The sequence below is a fragment of the Cetorhinus maximus genome, chromosome 14 (assembly GCF_964194155.1).
Source record: "Cetorhinus maximus chromosome 14, sCetMax3.hap1.1, whole genome shotgun sequence".
Taxonomy (NCBI): domain Eukaryota; kingdom Metazoa; phylum Chordata; class Chondrichthyes; order Lamniformes; family Cetorhinidae; genus Cetorhinus; species Cetorhinus maximus.
In genome coordinates, this window is record NC_135892.1 from 110,665,653 (window position 1) to 110,688,444 (window position 22,792).

Consider the following 22,792-nt stretch of genomic DNA (forward strand, 5'->3'; position numbering starts at 1 on the left):
GATATAACCCTGTGCTACCTGGCAGCATTGTTCCAGGTTTACTGTCACTATCCCATCTCAGTACCTGATTTACTTACATAAAGAAGGATGCCCTTTTGGAGATCCTCAGATACCTCAAACCATGGAAATATGTGGTCGCGCTCTGTCTGACTAAGTGCCTCGAAACAATGGGTGCAACATGGGAGTAGCGATTTGGGGACCGGGGTGGGGTTTACAAAAGTCACCCCTTGAACTCTCTTGTAAAGTGTTTCAGATCAACAGCAAGCTTGGCTAGATGTAGATAAAGCATTTTCTCTTGAAGCTCTGAATACTGTGGAGCAGGGGTGTTGCAAGACAAGACAGTGGAGATTGCTAAATGATTTCTGGATTCCAATTTCCCTTCACCAGCAACCCCCACCACACAACTCCCAAACTCACCCCGATAAATAAAAAAGTTACAATTTTACACAGATGGCTCATGAAGCAAAATATCCAGACTTAACCTCCCCCTTTAGGGTCTGGTATTATTATTTATACGATATACACTTAGATTACCCCAGTGTTTATCCCTGCCAACCACAAGGGGATTTTTCTTCGACTATATCATAACAGTGGTTTGATCTTTTTGGAAACCACCCATTTCGAACATGCATTTCTAAATATGTTAGTTAGAAACGTTCATCTTTAAAACAAAACTGTTGCCCGGCGATAATGTTTCCTTCTTAATCCAGGCTGGCATTCCTACAGTGCCAGTACTGCTGGCATCGTGCTGCACTGCCGGAGGTGCTGTCTTTCAGGTGAGGCATTAAACTGAGGCTTCGTCTGCCCTCTTGGGTGGGTGTAAATGATACCGTGGCACTATTTCAAAAAAGTTATCCCTGGTGTCCTGGCCAATATTTATTCTTCAACAGACACTTAAAGCATAAGATCTGGTCACTGTTTTTGGTCACTCATTCACAGGAGGGAGGCATCGCTAGCAAGTCCACCACTGAGTACCCGTCAGATGAGTGGCAAATGTCAGTGAGGCAGCATCTGGGCAAGGGGGGTGAACCCTGGCTGCTTGGAATGAGTGTCTTGTGGCTCCAGGGTCATGAATCGGCTGAGCCCTGTGAGGTATTCCTCAGGTGGGATTGGCTAGGCTGCAATGGCAATGCAGGTACAGGGTGGACTAATCAATGCTACCCTGTCCTTTCAGGAGGAGACATCCCATAATAAGGCCGAGAGGTTGCGGACTGGCAGAGGACAGCCCCACTTACTAATCCTAACCCGATTTGAGCAGGAGGCCCTGGAGCTGGAGAGGCGCCTTGCGCATAGGTCAGCTGGTCACGGTGAGGTTGGGGTGCCACAGTGGGGTAAGAGTGCAGGGCACTGAGGTCAGAATGTCTGTAATAGCAACCATTCCACTGTTGTCTCTATATTGGTGTGAGCCTCGAACATGGGATCCCCATTGATAATGGAAAGATGAGGGCCCCCTGATCCGGGTGCCAGACATGCACAGTAACAGTGTAACGACTTCAACTAATGACATGTCCTTGTTCTTCCTTTCAGGCTCACCAGAAGCCCATCGGGGTGAGGAGCCTGAAGGCCCATCACTGACCCCAGAGGACAGCAACCATGGAAACGCACCAGTGTCACACCCTCTCCGCCAGGCAGGCACCAGCGCAGATACCAGCACATCGATGGATATTACATCGGCAGCTAGTATCTCGGTGCACATCAGTGAGGGCACTTCACACTCGCTTGAGGTGCAGGCGGAGGCAGAGAGTGCCCAGGGTGCAGGCAGTCGGAGGACTGCAGGGAATCAGGAACATGCTCAGTCGGTGGCTGATGATGTCCCTCTGGAGTTGTCCCTGAGGCAGCAGATGCTGGATGTCCAGCAGAGCGTGCAGGAGGATCTGGTGGAGATACATGAGGGAATGCGTGCCTTGGTCTCTGCTGCGGAGGAGTCCATGCAGAGCATGAGCAATGCAATGACCCTCATGGCTGAGCGCACAGCCTCCTCCATGGACAGAGTGGTGACTCTCATGGAGAGGCTGCTCCAGGAGCTGAATCAGGTGGTCACTATCAGTTTGGGAGATGGGTGGGCACCCAGTATCCAAGCTTGGTGCCCGTCCATCAATGGTGAGCAGGGAGGCCCATAGTGACCTCACGTCGGCACACGAGCTGCTTGCTGTCCCTGTGGGCTCCTCTCAGGGCGCTCTGGATGATGGCAGCAGCTCCTCCGCCCCTCTGCCAGTGACCATGGGATCCGATGAGGCTACGGTGACTGGGGAGATGCCAGCCGTGGCACTGGCCGCTCCCTCCCAGGCAGGGCCGGCACAGGCTCCACTAGCCAGAGGATGCCCGCCAAGGTCATCAAGGCCAACAGGACAGCAGAGTGAGCACGCTGTCTCCCCATAACCCTTGACTTCCCTGTCGATCAAAAACCTTGAATACAACGGAATGGTTTGGCCCTGTCATTTCAGAGTCAACCTCATTGTGGTGGGTCTGGAGTGACATAGAGAAGAGACAAGGACAATAGAATTCATTCTCATGGACACAGTTACTGCTGCTACCTCCTCACTGCAGATTTATTTAACATTTCAAATTTAAATTTCCCAGTGGCCAGGGTGAGATTTGAACTCATGCCTCAGGTTCAATAACCCAGGACCCCCTAGATTATTAATCCAGGTACATAACAACTTATGTTACCATGCCCACACTCTTTACAGAGGCTGCCCTGACCTGCTGAGTATTCCCGGGATTTTCTGTTAACGTTTCCAGCATCCCCACCGTGTTTTGCTTTCGCGTTTGTTTCGCTGGCGTTTGTGGGATCTTGCTCTGCACAAATTCGCTGCCGCATTTCCTATCTTACAACCGTGACGGCGTTTCAAAGAGTGCCGGGAAGTGTTTTCGATTGTCCTGAAGCTGTGAAAGGGGAGGTTCTTGTGGGTAGCGTCCCTGTCTCTGAGCCAGAAGCTCTGGGTTCGAGCCCCGACTCCACGACTTGATGTGTCTTTCATAATGCAGCCAAACAGGCTGAGCATCAACCTGTAAATCCTTCCAATATGCCCGTGGCAGGTGGTAAGAGTAGGAGTGCCTCCTGATCAGCCAGGTTTTGATGTGGAGTGGCGCTCCTCAAGCTATAGCCTCTGGCAACCTGTTGCAGGGAAAAAAAACTAGTAATGGAGACAGACAGAAGCACATGCTTTGCCTGCCTCATGTGTCACTAGGCAAGGAAAAGCCTCCAAGTCTGACAAGTCACGAAAGGCGCTACACAAATGCAAGCTCCTTCTCTGCTTCCCTTCCCTGTGAGCATTCCCAATGTTCTGCAGGCTTCTCTACTTCAAAATCAGGGGGGTGGGAAAAAAGATTAAATCCAAGGCATCAGTAAATGGTTTCCTCTTGCAACAGGTAAATCAAGAAGTATTAGTCAGCCGACAGCAAGTTTGAGAAGTCCATAAAAGGAAGGAAAGATCGAAGGAGGTCAGGAGTACCGCAGTCTTGAGGCCCTTAGTAATGGGAGAATGAATAACAGACAATGTGATAAGTTTAAATTTCAACACATTGAGCACACAGGACATGGGAGAAGTGTGTCGAGTGACTAACCTCGAGCTCAGGGACGTCCTGAACCTGAGTTACTGAAGCAAGCAATCCACACCAAGAACTACTGCCCTCTGAAAACACGCGCTATTAGCAAACAAGATCGTTTTATTCTGAGAGATATTGAATATAATGACATTTGGCTGGCTGCGCTACTGTCAGATTAATATATGTGTTAAAAGAGAAGAGACAGAGAGAAAGAGACACTGGTACACAAAACTATGGAAAGTTTTAAAATAAGATGATCTGATTTGCATTGGACTGACATGATGAACAGCTAAAAGTATTATGCATAATTGAGTCATATATAGGCTAAGACTGGGTAAGGACTGCAGATTTCCTTCCCTAAAGGACTTCAAGCGAACCAATCGGGTCTTTACAACAACATGAGCAGTTTCACACTCGCTTTCACTGAGCTCAGCTGTTCATTTTCATACCTCCTTCTAAAACTGAATTCAAATTCTCAAACTTCCCCCCCGCCCATCCCCCCCACCGGAGGGTTATTTGAACTCGTTGGATTAGTAGTCCAGGCCTCTGCATTGTTAACCAAGTGCCACAACCCACTGCACGACTATATCCCTCAATCCCCCTCCCCCCACAATCGCTGACGTCGAATTGATTATTCAGTTTGGATAAAGTTGTTGTTAAAAGAGAAACAAAGAAAGGCTTGAATTTAGATAGCGCCTCTCACAGCCCCAAGGCGTCCCAAAGTGCCTCGCAGCCCGTGAAGCACTTTCGAAATGTAGTCACTGTTGTAATGCAGGAAAAAAATGTGGCACAGCAAGATCCCGTAAACTTTTTCCGTGATGCTGATTGGGGGGATAAATATTGGCCAGGACGACGGGGAGAACTCCCCCCTGCTCTTCTTCAAAACAGTGCTGTGGGATATTGACTTTCGCCTGAGAGGACAGACAGGCTGCCCGTGCGTTGTGCTCAACGTCTCATCCGAAAGACGGGCTCCTCCAACAGTACAGCACTCCCACTCCGTGCTGCACCGAGAGTGTCAGCCTCGACTTTTGTTCTCAAGCCCTGGTGTGGGACTTGAACTCGCAACCTGCTGCTTCACAGGAGAATTCATCATCCTCATCAGCAAAACAGATCTTGGAAAGCTTAACTTAGAAGTGCTTTCTTTTTTGATAATTGAACATGTCTTTCAACAGTTTAAAGGAATCCCATATTCAACAATTACAATGGCCCTAATTTTCAAAACACTGCTTGGGTCTGAATTGGCAGCAAGGTAAAATTCTATATATTGACCTAACCTTAAACGGAGGCAACTAGAGACATGGCTGTACGTGGAGAGGGGAAGACCGAGAGAATTTGTTTCATGCTGGACCTGATAATGGCAATTGAAAATAAAATATTGATGTATTCTTTCCACTCGGTCTCCCTCTCAGCTACAACCCAAGCCTGAGAGGATTGACAGAAAGGTTGAGCTGCAATCCGAGCGTTTCCACAGCTTCTGCCAATCCTGTTGTGTGCCCAGCTGGCACATATACTCAAGTGAAAACCCCATGTGAAAACTTGCACTATCTTCCTTCTCCGCGCTAGTTTGACTCTAGCTTAGCCTGGGGGGTGGGGGGGGTGAATATCTAGTCGAGATATTGCCAGTGAAGAGGGGACAGATGCTGTCCGAATGCACCATCGCATCGCACTACCCGAAAGCTAGTGACAGCCACCTCACCCCGTGCCTCAATCAGCCCAGGGTAATGTAATCCCAGGGCACGTTTCCCTGTTAAAGTGAAAGTGTCTTTTTTTCATTTGTCGCTAAACCCTTTTTGGAATGAAAGAGGGGTAAGTGCACTGGGGAACCAGGCAGGCGGGTCTTGGCAATTGGGAAGGGGTGGTGGTGGTGGGGGGTCGTTGCTGTTGGGTCAGCCACTGCCACCAGTCTGGTCAATGGGCCATGGATTGCCTGAAGAGGAGGCCCCTCCACCCCCCAGCCCTTCTGCCATCAGGGTCCATTGGGAAGCTGCCAGGTGTCAACGGGCAGTCTCCCCACATGCCTCGTTGACACGGGTCAACTGCCCGCGGAGGCAGGAGGTGGCCATTAATTGGACAAGTCGGTGGCTCAGTTGGCCTCCCAGAAGGCAGCTGATTTGCCAACTCCCCGGCATGGTGGTGGGAGAAGGTTGGGCACACCCCCAATGCCTTCCCCCCATCATTTTTTCCAGGGTTCCCACCCACCGCCCCCCCACTCCCCACCCCCACCCACCCCCAAGCTTAATCCCAAAAGGTTGCTAAAATTCTGGCCCATGTCGAATTGGCCGATCGCTCAAATCCACATTGGCACATGAGGGGATGGGGTAGAGAGGAGGGAGAGCGAGATAGCTAAACATTCCCACTCTTGATTACTGTCCAGTGTATCCCTATTGTAAATGCACATGGGGAGGATACAATCTGGTTCAGCTGAGATGCATCCATTCTCGTTCAGAGTCTTCTGTCAACAACACACTTGGCCGAAGTGTGTAGACAACCAACCAGGCTATACAAAATGTGCTGGGTGCCTCTTACTGGCAAGCCCTACAGGAACCCAAAGCACTTCACAGCCAATGAAGTGTTTCTGTCGTCACTGTTGTGATGTAGGAAACTCAGCAGCCAGTGTGCGCACAGCAAGAGGCCACAGGCAGCAATGTGATCATGATCAGATAATCGTCACTTCGGGGATGCTGGTTAAGGGATGAAAGGGGCAGATATTAACCCCCAAGTCCAATCTCCCTTTGGTAGGTGCTCATGTGCTCCATAGTGACTGATAATGCAGTTAAACTACCAAATGGAATAACTGTGAGTAATTAACCAACGGGGGGATAAGTATAATTCCTACCACAAGAGTGCTTCTAGACCATGGAATGTGTTGTGTTCTGCACTTGCTGGAAAACAAATCTATTCCACATGCTGCTAATAGTTTCCAGCACTGACATTTGAATTAGCACATACTGTGGAAAGAACAATTCTTTACATTAAGATCTGAACAGAAGGTTTTTAAGGTCAATGTGTAAAATTTGGTCGGTTTGATGGTGCCAAACCACGAGAGAGAAAGAGAGAGAGGGAGAGATCCCAGACTGAATCAGGAATGCCGGCAACCACTCTCCAAAGGCTCAGCAGAGGTTTACAAAGCCAAGCGGCCAAGCCACAGGGACCTGGAAGACTCCTGATTAAACCTTTGATCTGTGCTGAGTTAGCCAATGGCAACCAGGAGAGGGTCACCCCAGGTCACCATGCTGGACACTTGTTCATGGGGACATCAGCTAAGGGCAAGGCTGGGTACAGCCGACATCAGCAGCACAACAAATGATTCTATATCACTGCTGGTACTTGCTTTCCAGATCCATAGAGTCACAGGGTCATTCACAGCACAGAAGGAGGCCATTCGGCCCATCAAGTCCATGCCAGCTCTCCGTAGAGCAATCCAGTCAGCCCCATTCCCCCCGCTCTATCCCCTTACCCCTGCAAGTTTATTCCCCTCAAGTGCTCATCCTTTCAAAATCACTGATCGACTCCATTTCCCCCAGCCTGGTGGACAGTGAGCTCCTGGTCATTAACACTCACCGCATCAAAACGTTCCTCCTCACAAGCCCACCCGCCCGCCAAAGTTCCGATCATATTGGACTCGAAACGTTAACTCTGCTTCTCTCACCATAGATGCTGCTGAAATTTTCCATTTTTGTTCCATAATTGTTGAATCAGGTGACTATCCAGGATGGTAGAAGGTGATTTTTTTTATTCATGGGATGCGGCATCACTGACTAGGCCAGATTTTATTGCCCATCCCTAATTGCCCTTATTCAGAGGGCAGCTAAGAGTCAACCACATTGTTGTGGGTCTGGAGTCACATGTAGGTCAGACCAGGTAAGGACAGCAGATTTCCTTCCCTAAAGGACATTAATGAACCAGATGGGTTTTTTATGACACTCGACAGTAGTTTCATGGTCAGATTTTTTTTTTCATTGAATTAAATTTCACCATCTGCTGTGGTGAGATGTGAACCCGGGTCCCCAGAGCATTACCCTGGGTCTCTGGAATACCAGCGCAGTTGCAATACCGCTATGTCACCTCCTCCCCTCATCTTGTAGATGGTACACACTGCTGGTACTGTGCGTCGGTGGTGGAGGGAGTGAATGTTATGGATGGGATGCCAATCAAGCGGGACTGCTTTGTCCTGGATGGTGTCGAGCTTCTTGAGTGTTGTGGGAGCTGCACTGATCCAGGCAAGAGGGGAGTATTCCATCACACTCCTGACTTGTGCCTTGTAGATGGTGGACAGGCGTTGGGAACTAGATGGCCTGTGGTCTTTTTAACAGCTGGAAATCCCATGTTCCTTTGCCTCGTCCAATTGATGATAGGTTTCAGCTCTGTCAGCTTCTATCTTCATAACTTTGATGCCTTAGCTCATGGATTATCCAAACAGTACTGTTCTCAACTCAGCCCAAGGTGACAGTGCCCCTTTAAAGACCCATCACTGCCAACCGAGGAGCAGCAGACTACCTGAATGGTAGCAGGGGAACCAGATGGAGCTTTACTAACTAAGATCGGAGTTATACTGCAGATATGTATTGCAAAATCTGTGCCTCTGAAGATTTGATTGTATCCCTCGCAACGCTGGTACGAGCTCATAGGAACAGGGAGATGCCACTCTGCCTCCTGCGCTAACCCTCTCCACCTGTCTTCCCTCTCTTTCCTCCTTTTTTGCTTTTGTGGCTCGGTGTCATATTTTGTTTTATAATGTGAAGTGCCTTGGGACGGTTCATTATGTTTAAAGGAGCTTTATAAACATAAATAATCGCTGAAGTTGCTGTGGTCCACGGTGCTGTCTCCAGGATAGGTGATCTGGTCAGAAGCGAGGGGCTGGAGGATGTTTTACCTCATTCTGAACAGCTGCCAGTGTTAAACATGAATTATGTAATCAGATTACACCACAAGTGATAAGAGGATAAGGAAAAAAAAATTGCCAAGCTGGGCAATCTAAAATTAAAATGAGGAAGGGTCAGGATTTTGTACAGAACATGCTAAGTGGAGGAGTTTGAGAGGCGCTATCTACTCAAGACGCTGGAGGAAATTTGTGCATTTCTATATCTATCTATTTTTATTCCACAAGCGATGTCAGTTTGTGAGGAAATGGAACAAAAGCCCCTGCTTTACAGCAGCATCACATCACCACTCAAAAATCAGGACCTGTCAGCCCGCACGTGCTCAGTGCGTTCTGCTGCACATTCCACTCAGCCCGTGTGAACTTTGAACTTCAAACTTGACGCTTACCTCAAACTTCTATAAATAACACCAATACATATTGTCAAGTGCTCGGTCGCTCAGACACAGACTGTCATTACACAATAAAACCCCTTTCATCATCTGACTCACTGAAGTCTAGGGTTCAGACTGAGAAGGCTTCCCATGTCTCATGGTGCATGAGGGCAGACAGAGCACGTGCTTACATCCGTCTCTGGAGCTAATGTTTCCTGGAACAGGTCACCAGCCTGTCGCCAGGGGCTATAGCTTGAGGGGCGCGGCTCTGCATCGAGCATGGCTGACCAGGAGACTCTCCCACTCTTACCGCCTGCCATTAGCGTGTGTCGGAAGGATTTGCAGATTGATAATTGACCTGTCTGATTGTGTTTTAAACACCCCTTCCGTGGTCATCAAGTCCTACAGTGGAACTCGAACCCAGAGCACCTGGCGCAGAGGCCTGGCATTACCCACTGCACCACAAGACCTCCCTAATCTAAGGTTTGCCTATACCCTACGCAAATCCTTCCGACACACGCTAATGGCAGGCGGTAAGAGTGGGAGAGTCTCCTGGTCAGCCATTCTCGATGCAGAGTCGCGCCCCTCAAGCTATAACCCCTGGCAACAGGCTGGTGACCTGTTCCAGGAAACATGAGCTCCAGGAGGATTCATCATGTGACCTATCTCCACCAATCACCACACCCTTCATGACATGACCTTTCTCCTCCAATCACCATGCCCTTCTTCACATGACCTCTCTCCCCTAATTATCATGCCTTCATGACATGACCTCTCTCCTCCAATCACCACGCCCTCCAATCACCACGCCCTCCATCACATGACCTCTCTCCTCCAATCACCACGCCCTTTATCTCATGACCTCCTTCCTCCAATCACCACACCCTTCATCATACGACTCCTCTCATCCAATCACCATGCTTTTTAATCACACAACCTCTCTCCTCCAATCACTATGCCCTTCATCACATGACCTGTCACCGACAATCACCACACCCCCGCTACCTCACATTGGTCGCCCAGTGTGTCCATTCTTATGGCACGCTGCCTTCCCCTGCCAACTATAAAGCGAGCAGAATTGTGGGCCAGGATTTTACTGCCCCTCCGCGGTGTGTCTCCCCCCCCACCCCCGGCGGACGTAGTGAGCCATTTAAATCTCCATTCAGTTTGGCAGGACTGTAATATCCCCCCGGGCGGCAGGGACTGTAAAATCCTGGCCCTGGATATCGGATTGGATTATGTTCCACCTCCATGCAGCATTTTTTTGTGAATATGTTTTATAAGTAATGAACGACAAGTGGTCAAAGAACAGAAAAGTGGACAGACAGCAGGAGTCGGACTGACTGGATTACTCTCAGCGAGCTTGCATGGGCTGAACGAGCCAAATGGCTTCCTTCTGTGCTGTATTGACACAAAGACATTACGGCAACATCTTTTCAATGCCTCTATGACTTTTCTCCCCGGTTTGCTCGCAGCAGCGTCCAGAAGATTAATATTTAATCCCTGGAAACTCCAGGGCAATCCCACATGCTCAGTGACCCTGACTGTAATCATTGTCTACCAATGTGAGGCTGCAAATAAACTCCACTTCCTGTTAAGATAATGCTGAGCTACACAGGGGAAGAAGCATGTTGGCACTGTTCACTGCCGTCACTGAATCTTACAACACAGGAGGCCATTCAGCCCATCTCTAAACCTGCTTTCCATCTCCCGCTGTTCCTTCCCTTGCAGTTATTTTTCCCCCATTTCAAACACATAATCCAATTTCCTTTTGAAAGTTAATGTTGAACCTGCCCTTTCAAGTCGTTGTTTTCCAGATCACAACAAACTCACTACATAAAAAAAAGTGTCTCATCTTCCCTTTGACCCTTATATCAGTAGCGTTAAATCTGTGTCCTCTGGTTACTGATCTTCCTGCCAGTGTAAACAGTTTCTCTCTACTTACTCTATCAAATTCCATCAACATTTTGAACATCTCTATTAGATTTCTCCTTCACCTTCGTTGTTCATAATTCTAGCAAATTTCCACTCCACCCCTCCAAGGTCTTGGCAACATTAAAATCACTCGACCAAGACAAATTAACCCACTGTCAACTTTCTCATTCAACCCGTGTTTCGCCATTGCGCTTTTGATATTTCCAATGTTATGCTCCATATTACAAATGATTTGATTCACTCTGTGAACCCCTAGTCTTGTGTGGCATTATCCTGAATTCCGTGGACTGGGAAGGGGGTTAAATCCAGTAAACAGGTTATTGCAAAACGCAGGCCCTTATTAACCCCTCATGTAAACACCTCGGGGGTCAAATACAATTTCTGGATCACATTGCACAAGGCGCTTACAGGAATGGCTGTCAATGGTTTGAACCATGGAGGTTCAAGAATTGAATGAGCTTAATGGGAGCGTGGTGGCATTATAGACCACCCCATTCTCCCAAATGAGTGTGTGTAGTTCAGAGCTTAGTTCTAGGTAAGGAGGGAAGGTGAAACCAACAACAACTTACATTTATATAGCACCTTTAAGGTGACGAAACATCCCAAGGCACTTGACAGGAGCATTATTAAACAAAGTATGACACTGAGCCACTTAGAAGATATTAGATCAGATGACCAAAAGCTTAGTCAAAGAGGTAGGTTTTAAGAAGTGCCTTACAGGAGGAAAGCGAGGTAGAGATGTGTAGGGAGGGAATTCCAGATCTTAGGGCCTAGGCCACTGAAGCTGCAGCCACCAACGGCAGAGCAATTATAATCGGGAATGCACAAGAGGCCAGAATTAGAGGAGCTCAGATATCTCAGGGGGCTGTGGGGCTGGAGGAGGTTACACAGATAAGGAGGGGTGAGGCCATGGAGGGATTTAAAAACAAGGATGAGAATTTTCAAATCAAGATGTTGTTTGACTGGGAGCCAGTGTAGACCAGCGAGCACAGGGGTGACAGGGGAAGGGGACTTGCTGGGCAGCAGAGTTTTGGGTGATCTCAAGTTTACAGAGGGTCGAATGCAGGAATCCAGCCTGGGGAGCATTAGTCACGGGGTAGTCAAGCTCAAAGGTAATGTCGGCATGGATGAGGGTTTCAGCAGCAGATAAGCTGAGACAGGGGCAAGAGATGTTACAGAGGTAGAAATAGGCAGTCTTCATAATGGCATGAATATGAGGTTGAAAAGAGAGACTCGAATTTATATAGCAGTTTTTACAACATCAGGACCATCTTACAGCCAATGAATGACCTCCTGAAGTGTAGTCACTGTTGTCATATGAGAAACATGGCAGTCAATTGGTGCACAGCAAGCTCCCACAAACAGAAATACGATAACCACCAGACAATCTGTTTTTAACTATATTGATTGAGGGATAAATATTGGCCAGAAAGCTGGGAATAACCCCTCTGGTTTTCTTCAGAAAAGTGCCATGGGATCGTTTACATCCACCTGAGAGATAGCCAGGGCCACAACTTGACATCTCAGCTGAAAGTCAACACCTCCAACAATGCAGCACTCCCTCGGTATTGCAATGGGGTGTCATCTTAGACTTTGTGTTCATTGGAAGCAGTTCAGAGAAAGTTCACTGGGCTGATTCCTGGGATGAAGGGGTTGTTTTATGAGATTTATGAGAAGTTTTATTGAGCTTAAACTCATTGGAGTTTAGAAGAATGACAGGCGATCTTACTGAAACAATATAAGATTCTGAGGGGGCTTGACAGGGTAGATGCTGAGAGGATGTTTCCCCTCATGGGGGAATCTAGGACTGGGGGAAGTTTAAAGGTAAGGTGTTTCCCATTTAAGACAGAGATGAGGAGGAATTTCTTCTCTCAGAGGGTCGTTAGTATTTAGGATTCACTCCCTCAGTGAGCAGTGGAGGCTGGATCACTGAATATATTCAAGGCTGAGTTAGAAGAGTTTTGATTGACAAGAGAGTCAAAAGCAATGGGGACAGGCAGGAAAGTGGAGTTAAGGCTGTAATCGGATCAGCCATGATCTTATTGAATGGCGGAGCAGGCTGGAGGGGCCGAATGGCCTACTCCTGCTCCTATTTCTTATCATCATATGCCTCTGAAGTGGGACTTCAACAATGAGTCAGTAACTCAGAGATGAGGTTGCTATCAACTGAGCCACAGCTAACAATGCAAAAAGGGTTTGCACTGACTTAGTCCCTCTCAGGATGTCCAAAGTGCTTTACAATGTGATGCAGCAAATCCATCAACTAATCGAACAGATTCATGCAAATCAAAATCATTTCTCTTTAGGCAAGGTTAGCGTGGAGAAAGGCACTGACAGAGAACATGGAGAAAATTCTTCAAAAAGCTTTGGAAGGAAGATGTGCTTGTGTATGATAATAATCATTTACACAATGAACGTGGCATCAGTGCATCACTTTAAACCAATTCAGCTGCTGGCCTATTCAGAAGTTCCAAATATATTGCACTGAGGGGACAGAGAACGATGCCTTCAGTCACACCCTTGGATGAAGAATGTGTCTCTACTTGTTTTGTCACATGTTGATGTGTTTGTTCAGGAGAGCTGAACCAATGGGGATCCCAGATCTTTGCCTATCTGAACAGGTGTCACTCCTCACTTCCTGGGAGGAGACAGAAACACAGGAGCTGATCCTGCCTGATGTACTCCAGCCAACTTTATCCAAACATCACTGCACTTCATGGTAATTAATTCTGTGACGTGCTTTGGGAGGCTTTGCTACAATAACATGCTCTAGGAAGTGAAGTGAAGGATCATCCGCGTTGCTTTGATTTATTCTGCACATCGTCTGAAGGCACAGGTTATTTATAACATTTGTTCCTGGGCTGTGGGTGTCACTGGCTAGGCCAGCATTTATTGCCCATCCTTAATTGCCCCTGTTCAGGGGGCATTTAAGAGTCAACCACATTGCGGTGGGTCCAGGGTCACATGTAGGCCAGACCTGGTAAGGACAGCAGATTTCCTTCCCTCAGGGCAATGGTTTTGTGTTTGTCATCACCTGACTTTTAATTCCAGATTTTTATTGAATTCAAATTTCACCATCTGCTGTGGTGAGGTTCAAACCCAGGTCCCAGAACATTACCCTGGGTCTCTGGAATACCAGTCCAGGGACAATACCACTATGCCATCACCTCCCCACATGCTTGGGTGTTAGAGTGGCCACTGATAACTCAACCACTCATCTTAACTCAGTCATGTGCATGATTCAATCCTATCTTGACTTAACATCCATACCTGTTGCACACACTAGTGCACACAAATTCCCCACATAAGGACATAAGAAACGGGAGCATGAATGGACCATTCAGGCTCTGTCATTTCAGCACAATCATGGCCGACCTTTGGCTTCAACTCTATCTTCCCGCCCCCTCTCCAACGCGGGCAGGATTCAAACAACAGCAATTGGCACGATAGTAAACGCTGCCCAATTTCCTCCCCCTCCTAACCCAGAACCCAACTTGTAGCATCAATACCACAACCCCAAAAGTGATCTGCCAAACCTTTTTGCAAGTTTTGAACGCCGGACTCTTATGACCTGCGGGGATCAGATTGGGTAGCGAATTGTGTCACCCGGTGAGCCCTGTCGGCCAGTTAGAAAGAGGAGACCAAGATGTTACCAGTTCCTCCAAATCATCAGGAAAACACCATCCTATACGCAGAAAGAGCAACTTACAAGGAAAGCTGCGGGTGCTCAAAACCTGAGATAAACTCAGAAAGTGCTGGAAAGACTCAGCGGGTCTGGCAGCATCTGTAGAGAGAGACACAGAGTTCACGTTTCAGGTCGATGGCCATTCGACGAAATGTCTCCCATATTCCCTTACGCTAACATTTTCCAGATCTGGCAAAATGTCATGGGCCTGAAACATTAACTCTGTTTTTCCCTCTCCGCAGTTTCTGTTGGACCTGCTGAGAATTTCCAGCATTTTCTGTTTATGTTCCAACATACGGGGAAGGTTTGTTTTACAGAGAAATCTCTGTTGTCATTGTAGAAATAATGGCAACAATTTGTTTATTGAATGACAGCACAGTTAGGAAGCAGCAGCAAGATGGTAATTTTATTTAGGATGCCAATGAAATGATTAGCCACAAACACAATTGATTAATGGATGTCATTATAAACCCAGAGACTCATTCTACTGTGTAAAGTATATTAGATCAATGTAACAATGTTAACTTGGGCTTAAGAGATCAAAGCCCCACATTGTACTTGGGCACAGACATGTCAGTCAGTTAATCGAGCGCTGCAGGGTTTCTGCGTTTTTGGAGTGACCGTATTCCAGTCGGGATCTTGAAGCTTCATTCCCATCTGCATGTTTAACTGGGCGTAAACAATCCCATGGCACTATTACAAAGAAGAGCGGGTAATTTTTCCCAGCGGCCAATTCAACTAACCCGCCCTTCAGCCAACATCGGCAAAGCCAGACTGATTGGTGATTCATTCGTTTGACGTTACCTGGGATCTTGCTGTGCGCTAATGGGCTGTCGAGATTTTCCTGCGTGACAACAGTGACCGCATTTCAAAGGTAACGCACTGCTGTAAAGCACTCTGGGATTGCCTGAGACGCGGAAAAGGACGATACAAACGCCTCTCCGATGTTTCTTGGCTGGCGTTTATCAGCACTGCGGCCACATCTTAGGAAGGATATATTGGGCTTGGAGAGAGTGCAATGTAGATTTACCAAGATTGATACCGGTGTTCCAAGGATTAATTTGCGAGGAGAGATTACACAAGATAACATTTAGACGGCCAGGTGGCGATTTGATCAAAGTTTTCAAGATATTAGGAGGGCCGATAGGGTAGATAGGGAGAAACTATTCCTGTTGTTTGGCAAGTCTAAGACTGGAGGGAGAGGTCTTGTTGTGTAGTGAGTAATGTCCCTACCTTTGGATCAGAAGATCTGGGTTCAAGTCCCACTTCAGGACTTGATGGATATTGAAGGTGTGTTCATAATATGGCCAATCTTTCCAATATGCCTAAGAGCAGGAGAGTTTCCTGGTCAGCCATACTGCAGAAGGCAATGGCAAACCACTGTGGCATTTTGTCAAGTGTAATCATGGACCAGTCCAAGATTGTTAATTCCCTCTTAGGGCATGGTACCTGAAGGAGAAGGACCAGGGGGGGCATAGTCAAAAATTAGAACCAGCCCTTTCAGTAATGAAATAAGGAAGCGTTTCCTCACACAAAGTGTGGTAGAAGTTTGGAACTCCCTTTCAATAAAAGGCAATTTTAAGCTGAGATGGACAGATTTTTGTGAGCCAAAGGTATTAATGGGTATGGGGCAAAGTCAGGTACATGGAGTTAGGTCACAGATCAGCCATGATCTTATCAGGTGCCGGAATAGGTACAAGGAGCTAAATGGTTTACTCCTGTTCCCATGTTCTTAGGCTCCTAAATGAGATTGATTGAAGATTTGTGAGCAGTTGTTCCAGTTTCATCAATGTATAATGATCGGCACACGAGTCACAGCAGGATATATTCCTCCAGGCAGAACGTGATGAATCAATAAATGTGTTGCTGTACAGAGAGCACTGGGTGACTGTCCATGGAATAGGTGCACCCAAATCAATTCTACCTGACCATTCATGCTCCAGTTCAGAACGAGTGCTGCCAGCCAGAGCGTTGTGAACCAAGCCCTTGCCCACTTTTGAGCATGCGATCCAAAAATCTCCAAAAAGATCGAGAATGGACACTAAAGCCGTGTTGTTGTTGCTTTCAAGACGGTCGTTCACACTCGGCATCTCCCTATTTTCTGCTCGAACCGCCAATTATTAAAGATTTTCAAGCCTCAAGCCTGGATCTGATTTTCCACACCCCTCCTCAGCCTCCCCCACCTCCCTACTCCTACCCTTTCCTATCCTGCATAATTGTCCAACTTTGGGTCTTGGCAAGAGGCCATAATGCTCAGCCAGTCAGGAATGCAGGGCAGAGAGAGAGAGAGAACCCAATGCCTAAACACAGCCCAAACCACTAAATGACCTGCCTGCCATTCATTCTTTGATGCATTTAAATAATTGTTCTGTTAGTATCAAGCTAAACAAATACAGTCAGTGTGCGGATTAAAAACAACTGCTGGCTTTTGCCAGTCTCTGCCATGCACACACTCAGTCTGACACATACTTAAAAGGCATATGGGACTCAGGGTTTACATTGTCAACAGGTAAGGGTTCATTATAATAGGCAAGCTTTGTAATTTACACTGCACAAAAATAGCTTCACCGTGACAGAAGACAGTAGTTAGAATCCAGTTATGACAGGTGCAGAGATTTCGCCATCTCCACATGCACAGTACAAGTCCAAAAGAAGAGAAGACATGCATTTATATAGCACCTTCCACAGCCTCAGGATGTGCCAAAGGCTTCACAGCCAATGAAGTAATTTTGAAGAGTTGTCACTGTTTTAATACAGCAAAAGAGACAGACAATTTGCGCACAGGAAGCTCCCACAAATGGGAACGTGATAACTCACCAAATTATCTGTGTCTTTAATGATATTGGTTGAGGGATATGCATTGGCCAAGACACAGGGGGATAACTCCCTTCTTCAAAATAGGGCCGTGGGAACTTCTACACTCACCTGGGAGAACAGACCAGGCCTCACTTTAACATCTCGTCTGAAAGACAATACCTATGAAAGTGCAGCCAAAGACTTTGCAGTAATATCTCCAACAAACTCAAAAACACCTCGTGGTGATGGTAGAAGAATTTAATTTCAGTGTTTCAGAAAGATGATTCTGCTCAATTCAGGGGTACAGTTCACTAAACACACAGCGCTGAATATTGACACCATCTTGCAAAAGTCTGACTGGAATTCCTGAAGGGGGCGTCATCTTATCTTTCACCATCCCTTTTTTTTTGGTGAGCCAATGAAACCAACGCTCTCCCAACCCTCCATTTTTCTCAATGAAGTCACTCTGAGGTGCACAGTATGTCTGGACAATAAACGCTGAAATGCAAAGGCAGCCTCCTTTCCCCTTCACCCCTCCTTATCTCTGTAACCTCTTGTCCTACAGCCCTCTGAAATCTCTGCACCCCTCCAATTCTGGCCCTGATTTTGATTGCCCCACCATTGGTGGCTGTGCCTTCAGCTGTCCAGGGCCTAAACTCTGGAATCCCTCCCCAAACCTCGCTGTCTGCCTGTCTCACTCTCTCTCTCTACTCCTTCAAGACACTCCTTAAAACCCATCTCTCTGACTGAGCCCTCTTCTATTATATCCCTGCGCTGGTCGGTGACAAATTTCATTCGAGAGCACTCCCGAGAAGCGCATTGGGACATTTTGCTATGTTAAAGGTGCCATACAAATGCAAGCTATTGTTGTTGGGGAAAGCACTCTGTCTTTGCATGACACTTACACTCAGCAGCAAGGTTAAGGGTAGTGGGGTGGCACATGGGAAAGTGGGAGGGAGAGAGAATGGTAATAATCCAGAGCCATTGGCCATCGCACCTCCTATCACTCCCGCGACACTGCGCACTGCCCAATCTAACAAGCTGACCAGCTGTCAAGAATGGAGTTTGACTACACAGCTCTATACACTGGCGGACTAGTGTGCATCACTGCCAGATCCATCACAAACAGGAGCTGCTATCACTGGTCCTCCCACTCAAAAACCAAACTGTGCAGCAACTACTAATGGAATTCGAGAATAAAAGAAGCAAAGCAAATGAAGTACAAATAACAATGGTCTCTCATTACAAAAGCGGTGATGCATCACAGACCTGGTTGACAATAAACCAGCCATTCCTTTTCGCAGAGACTGTAATTCAAAATATCCAAACGATCACATTTTTTAAGCGTGGGTCTTTCAGTTTGCTGTGTTGTTAATATTGCCTAATTCCAATTATTAGATCATTCAATTTGAATAACCTTCAAGCAATCAGGAAAGGAGTGTATAAGGTGGTAGAATAGCAGCCTCCAGATGGACTAGAACTTCACCATCACAAAGGCTGACTCTGGGGATCCAATGGACATTGGCTGACCCTGGGGATTGCTGGGCACAGACTGACACTGGAGATATTATGGACAATCACTGCCCCTGTGAGAGATTGTTGGCTCTGGGAAGGGCTGGGAGCACAGAAAGAAACGTCGCACACGGGAACGATTGAGACTGCAATGTTAATGATCAAATTATAGATTTCCCGGTAAGAGATAAGTATCTGTGCTCTTCAACGTTTACAGAGCAGAGCGTTGGAGACTCTCAGGAAGAGCAGAATGCGAGAATGCCAGCGGCAGGAGATGCAACGTGTTAAACCTAATGCCAAACAGACCTCGTAGCTTTTTCTGTGAAACTTGTCAAACGATAACTGTTGCAGAATTTCAACACCTCTCAGATAAACATATCGACCAACATGTTCACCAGTGCTACTGCAGTTAACCAGATCACAGGAAACTCAGCACATTGCATATCCTCTGGTCTCAGCACACTGAAGCAAAAAACAACATGAATTTGCAGCTAATGAGAGCATGTCAGACGCCGGGTTCAACACATCTAGAGCAGCCTCTTCAAAAAAAAAACCACTGTGAAATTTAAAAACAGAAATAAGAACTCTGCTTCTACATTGGCTTGTCAAACGAACATCAAAACAAACATCAAAAGTTGATTGAGGGCAAAATCGTATTCGCTTGAATGGCAACAGGTAAAATTATGCATTTAAAATTGAAACAAACCTCTTATTGCTTCTGCACACAGAAGACTCCACTCAAACATTCATGTGAAAGAAAGGGGGGAAAAAAAAAACCACATTTAATTACCTTTGAGATTCCATTAAAAGCCGGTTTGTGCAGCCCAGTGAAATGAAAGCACTTTCTGAGTCCCCTTAGCATAAAACCCAAGGGTAGGACTGTGGAAAGATAAAATGACAATCTATGTTTACAGGCACAGCAACCTCTTTAATCTTTAATCATTCAAAGACATCCTGGAAATTCCTCTTGTCCATCCTCTGAGGTCACTAGTGCGAGCTGAGCAGCGGCTCTAGGGGCTGCTATCAATCATAAGCCAGTCGCTGACTGGAGCGTGTGTGCTCGGAGACTCTACTGATGTAAGCTCGTCATCAGAGAAAATACCCAGTGATGATGCACATCCACGCACAGAAATAGCTACAGGGCCCTTCTAAGGGCTTAACCGACAATCGACCAGCCCCAGCCTCTGGTATTGATTCATAGGCAGACTGACTGACCAGAATAACAAAATATCAGTGCTGACAGGTAAGGAGGCTGTCATCTGAGGGGGGATTTTTTTTTTTTAAATGACATGTTTACAGTGAAATTGGTCAGCAATTACACACGTCTGGGTAGACTACACTGACGTAACCTCAGTTAAAGGGCACCATTCACATGATTTGAAAAAAGTATTTATTCTGCACATAAAATGTATATATTTCATGAATGAAATACTGTATTGAGAATATTCAAAAGCAGGAGTACAAACTCGGCATGAGAAAACAGGTATGGGTAGGATTCACTGCACTCTTCCTCTCTGTCTGTCTCCCTCTCTCTTTCTCTGTGTCTCCCTCTCTCACCCCTTTCCTTCTCTCTCTTTCCCTCCCTCTCCCATTCCTCCTCTCTTTCCAATTTCCCTCTCTCTCTCTTCCCTCTGTCTCTTCCCTTTCCCCCTCTCTCTCCATCTGTCTCTTTCCCTCTCTCTCTCTCCCTTTCCCTCTCTGTCTCTCTCTCTCACCCTTTCTTTTTTCCCTCTCTTCCCTTTCCTTCACTCTCTATTTCTATCTCTCTCTCTTTCCCTCTTTCTGTCATTCTCTTTTCCTCTCCCCTTATGCCTTTCCCTCTCTCTCTCTCTCCTTTCCCTCTTTCTCTCCCTCTGTATCTCTTTCTCTTTCCCTCCCCCTTTCCCTCTCTCTCTATCTGTCTCTTTCACTCTCTCGCTCTCCTCTTTCACTCACCCTCTCTCTCTTTCCCCCTTTCCCCTGTTTGTCAGCCCTTTCCCCCTCTCTCTCTGCCTCTCTCTCCCTCTCTCCCCTTTGCCTCTCTCTCTCTGCTTTTCCCTCACTCTATCTGTTTCCCTCTCTCCCTCCCTCCATGTCTCTTTCCCTCTCTCTCCCCTTTCCCTCTCTCTCTCCCCTTTTCCTTCTCTCTCACCCCTTTCCGCCACACTCTTAGTCTCTCTCCCCCTTCCTTTCCCTTACTCTACGTCTCTCTTCATCTCCCCATCATCTTTCTCTTCGCTCTCCCCCTCTCTCTCTGTCTCTCTCTTTTTATCCTTTTCCCCTCTCTCTTTAACCCCTTGTAGTTCCGAGAGTTCCTTTCCCATTCCCCTTGCTCTTTTCTTTTGCCACTGCCAACACACTGCACAACATCACCAACCGAATGGGTAAGTGCGGACCACAGGAGCTGCTGTAGGATGGGAAGAAGGAGGTCACGAAATGAGTGCAGTGACTGAGCAGACCAGGGGAGCCCCCGCACTCAGTAAAAGGTACAGCAAACTGGGGATATCAAATCTGGTTTTTTTTGCCAGTTAACTGCAGAGGCGGACACCACCGAGTTGACGTTATAAAAGTTTAAATCCCCCGTTCCCATTCATTTGAATATGACTCAGGTTCCTGACCATGACTTACTTACGATCTTGCCACTGGTACAATCACAGCTCAAACATTTCTCCCCCCCCCCGAATGTACCTCACTGGCCGTGAGGCTCCCTGGGGTGTCCCGAGGCCGTGACAGGTGCTAGGTAAATGCGGGTTCTTTCTTTCCAAGGGCGCTCCTGCCCAAACGACAAGGTCCGCGCGAATCCAGGGGCAGGGAACATGCACGTCCGGGATCCCCGGGGATTTGGGAGCACAGGGTGCAGGGGGGTGGGTGTGTGTGTGTCGGGGGGAGGTGGGGGGGAGAAAGAGGGATCCCACTCAGGATGTAAACAGTCACAACACCCGCATCCTGCAGTAAGTCAGTCAACATTCCTGAAGCAGAGACAGATAGAACCAGGGCTTTCGTAATGTGCTTCTAGCGCAAATCCATTTCACTACAACAACAACTTATATTTATGTGGCACCTTGAATGTAATAAAATGTTCCAAGGTGCTTCACGGGGGCATGTGTGACATAAGGAGGTACTGAGGAAGACAGCCAAAAGCTCAGGTCAAAGAGGTTTTTAAGGAGTGCCTTATAAGAGGAAAGCAAGAGAGGTTTAGGGAGGGAATTCCTCCCTCACTTAGGTCCCAGCAGCTGAAGCTACCTGAAAACCTAGTGCAGGTTTTTTTTTCCCCCATTCTCCAGTTCACCAGAGGGACCAGGTGTGGTCCAGAGTGAAGCACAGCCGGCGGGTTTGATTCCCCCACCCCCAAGTTCAGCCAGTCTCGGCCAAGGTGGTGACACAGGTGGTTCCACAGCTGCCCGTGTTCTTAGTTCCGACTGTTCGTCCGTAATCCCCCACAGGAGGGCAAGTGAACGGGAAGTCCAGCTCCACCATAGCGATGCACATTCTGAGTGCTCACACAGGAAGAATGGCCGCTGTGGGGAAGTACGAAGGAGCAGATGGTGTCTGTAACACTGCATCCTCAACCAGGACATGATGGGTGCAGAGGGAGAGAGGAACAAAACCCGAGATGGATGCGCGGTAGAAATTCCGTTTCCACTTTATCCTTATTAACGCTGCAGTCTATTAATGATCTGTAGAGCTGGATAAACTTCACACGTGTTATACCAATAGTATATAACTATAACATCTAACATAACCGTAACAAATAGTCATCAGGCACCTGAATTAAAAGAACGGTTTATCTCAGGATTCACTTCTAGCTCAAACACTAGGGAATCTGCCTGCACTTATTCAAAATTATCCAGCAAAACTGCACAAAAATCAGATTCGCATCTGGTGCCAATAAAAGCCGCTCGTCTTAAAAGACATCTTGTAGAATCGCAGAATGCTTACAGTGCAGAAAGAGGCCATTTGGCCCATCATGTCCATGCCAGCTCTCTGCAAGAGCAATTCAGGTAGTCCTGCTCCCCTGTCCTTTCCTCAGCATGTCTCCCCACACCACAACCATATCAAGTCCCAAGCCAATGCAATGAACAT

General features: G+C 47.2%; 1 protein-coding gene across 3 annotated transcripts in view; it reads right to left on the reverse strand.

Moving 5' to 3' along the window:
* LOC144690173 (uncharacterized) overlaps positions 1–22,792 on the reverse strand; it is a 155,330-nt gene that overhangs the window by 88,138 nt on the left and 44,400 nt on the right. For all 3 annotated transcript variants that reach the window (XR_013578784.1, XR_013578785.1, XM_078557625.1), the window contains exon 2: positions 19,521–19,609. Coding sequence is in view for 1 of the 3 variants with exons in the window: in XM_078557625.1 (XP_078413751.1) it covers positions 19,521–19,609 (89 nt within the window). In the remaining 2 variants the exon portion in view is untranslated. The remainder of the gene's footprint in view (positions 1–19,520; positions 19,610–22,792) is intronic.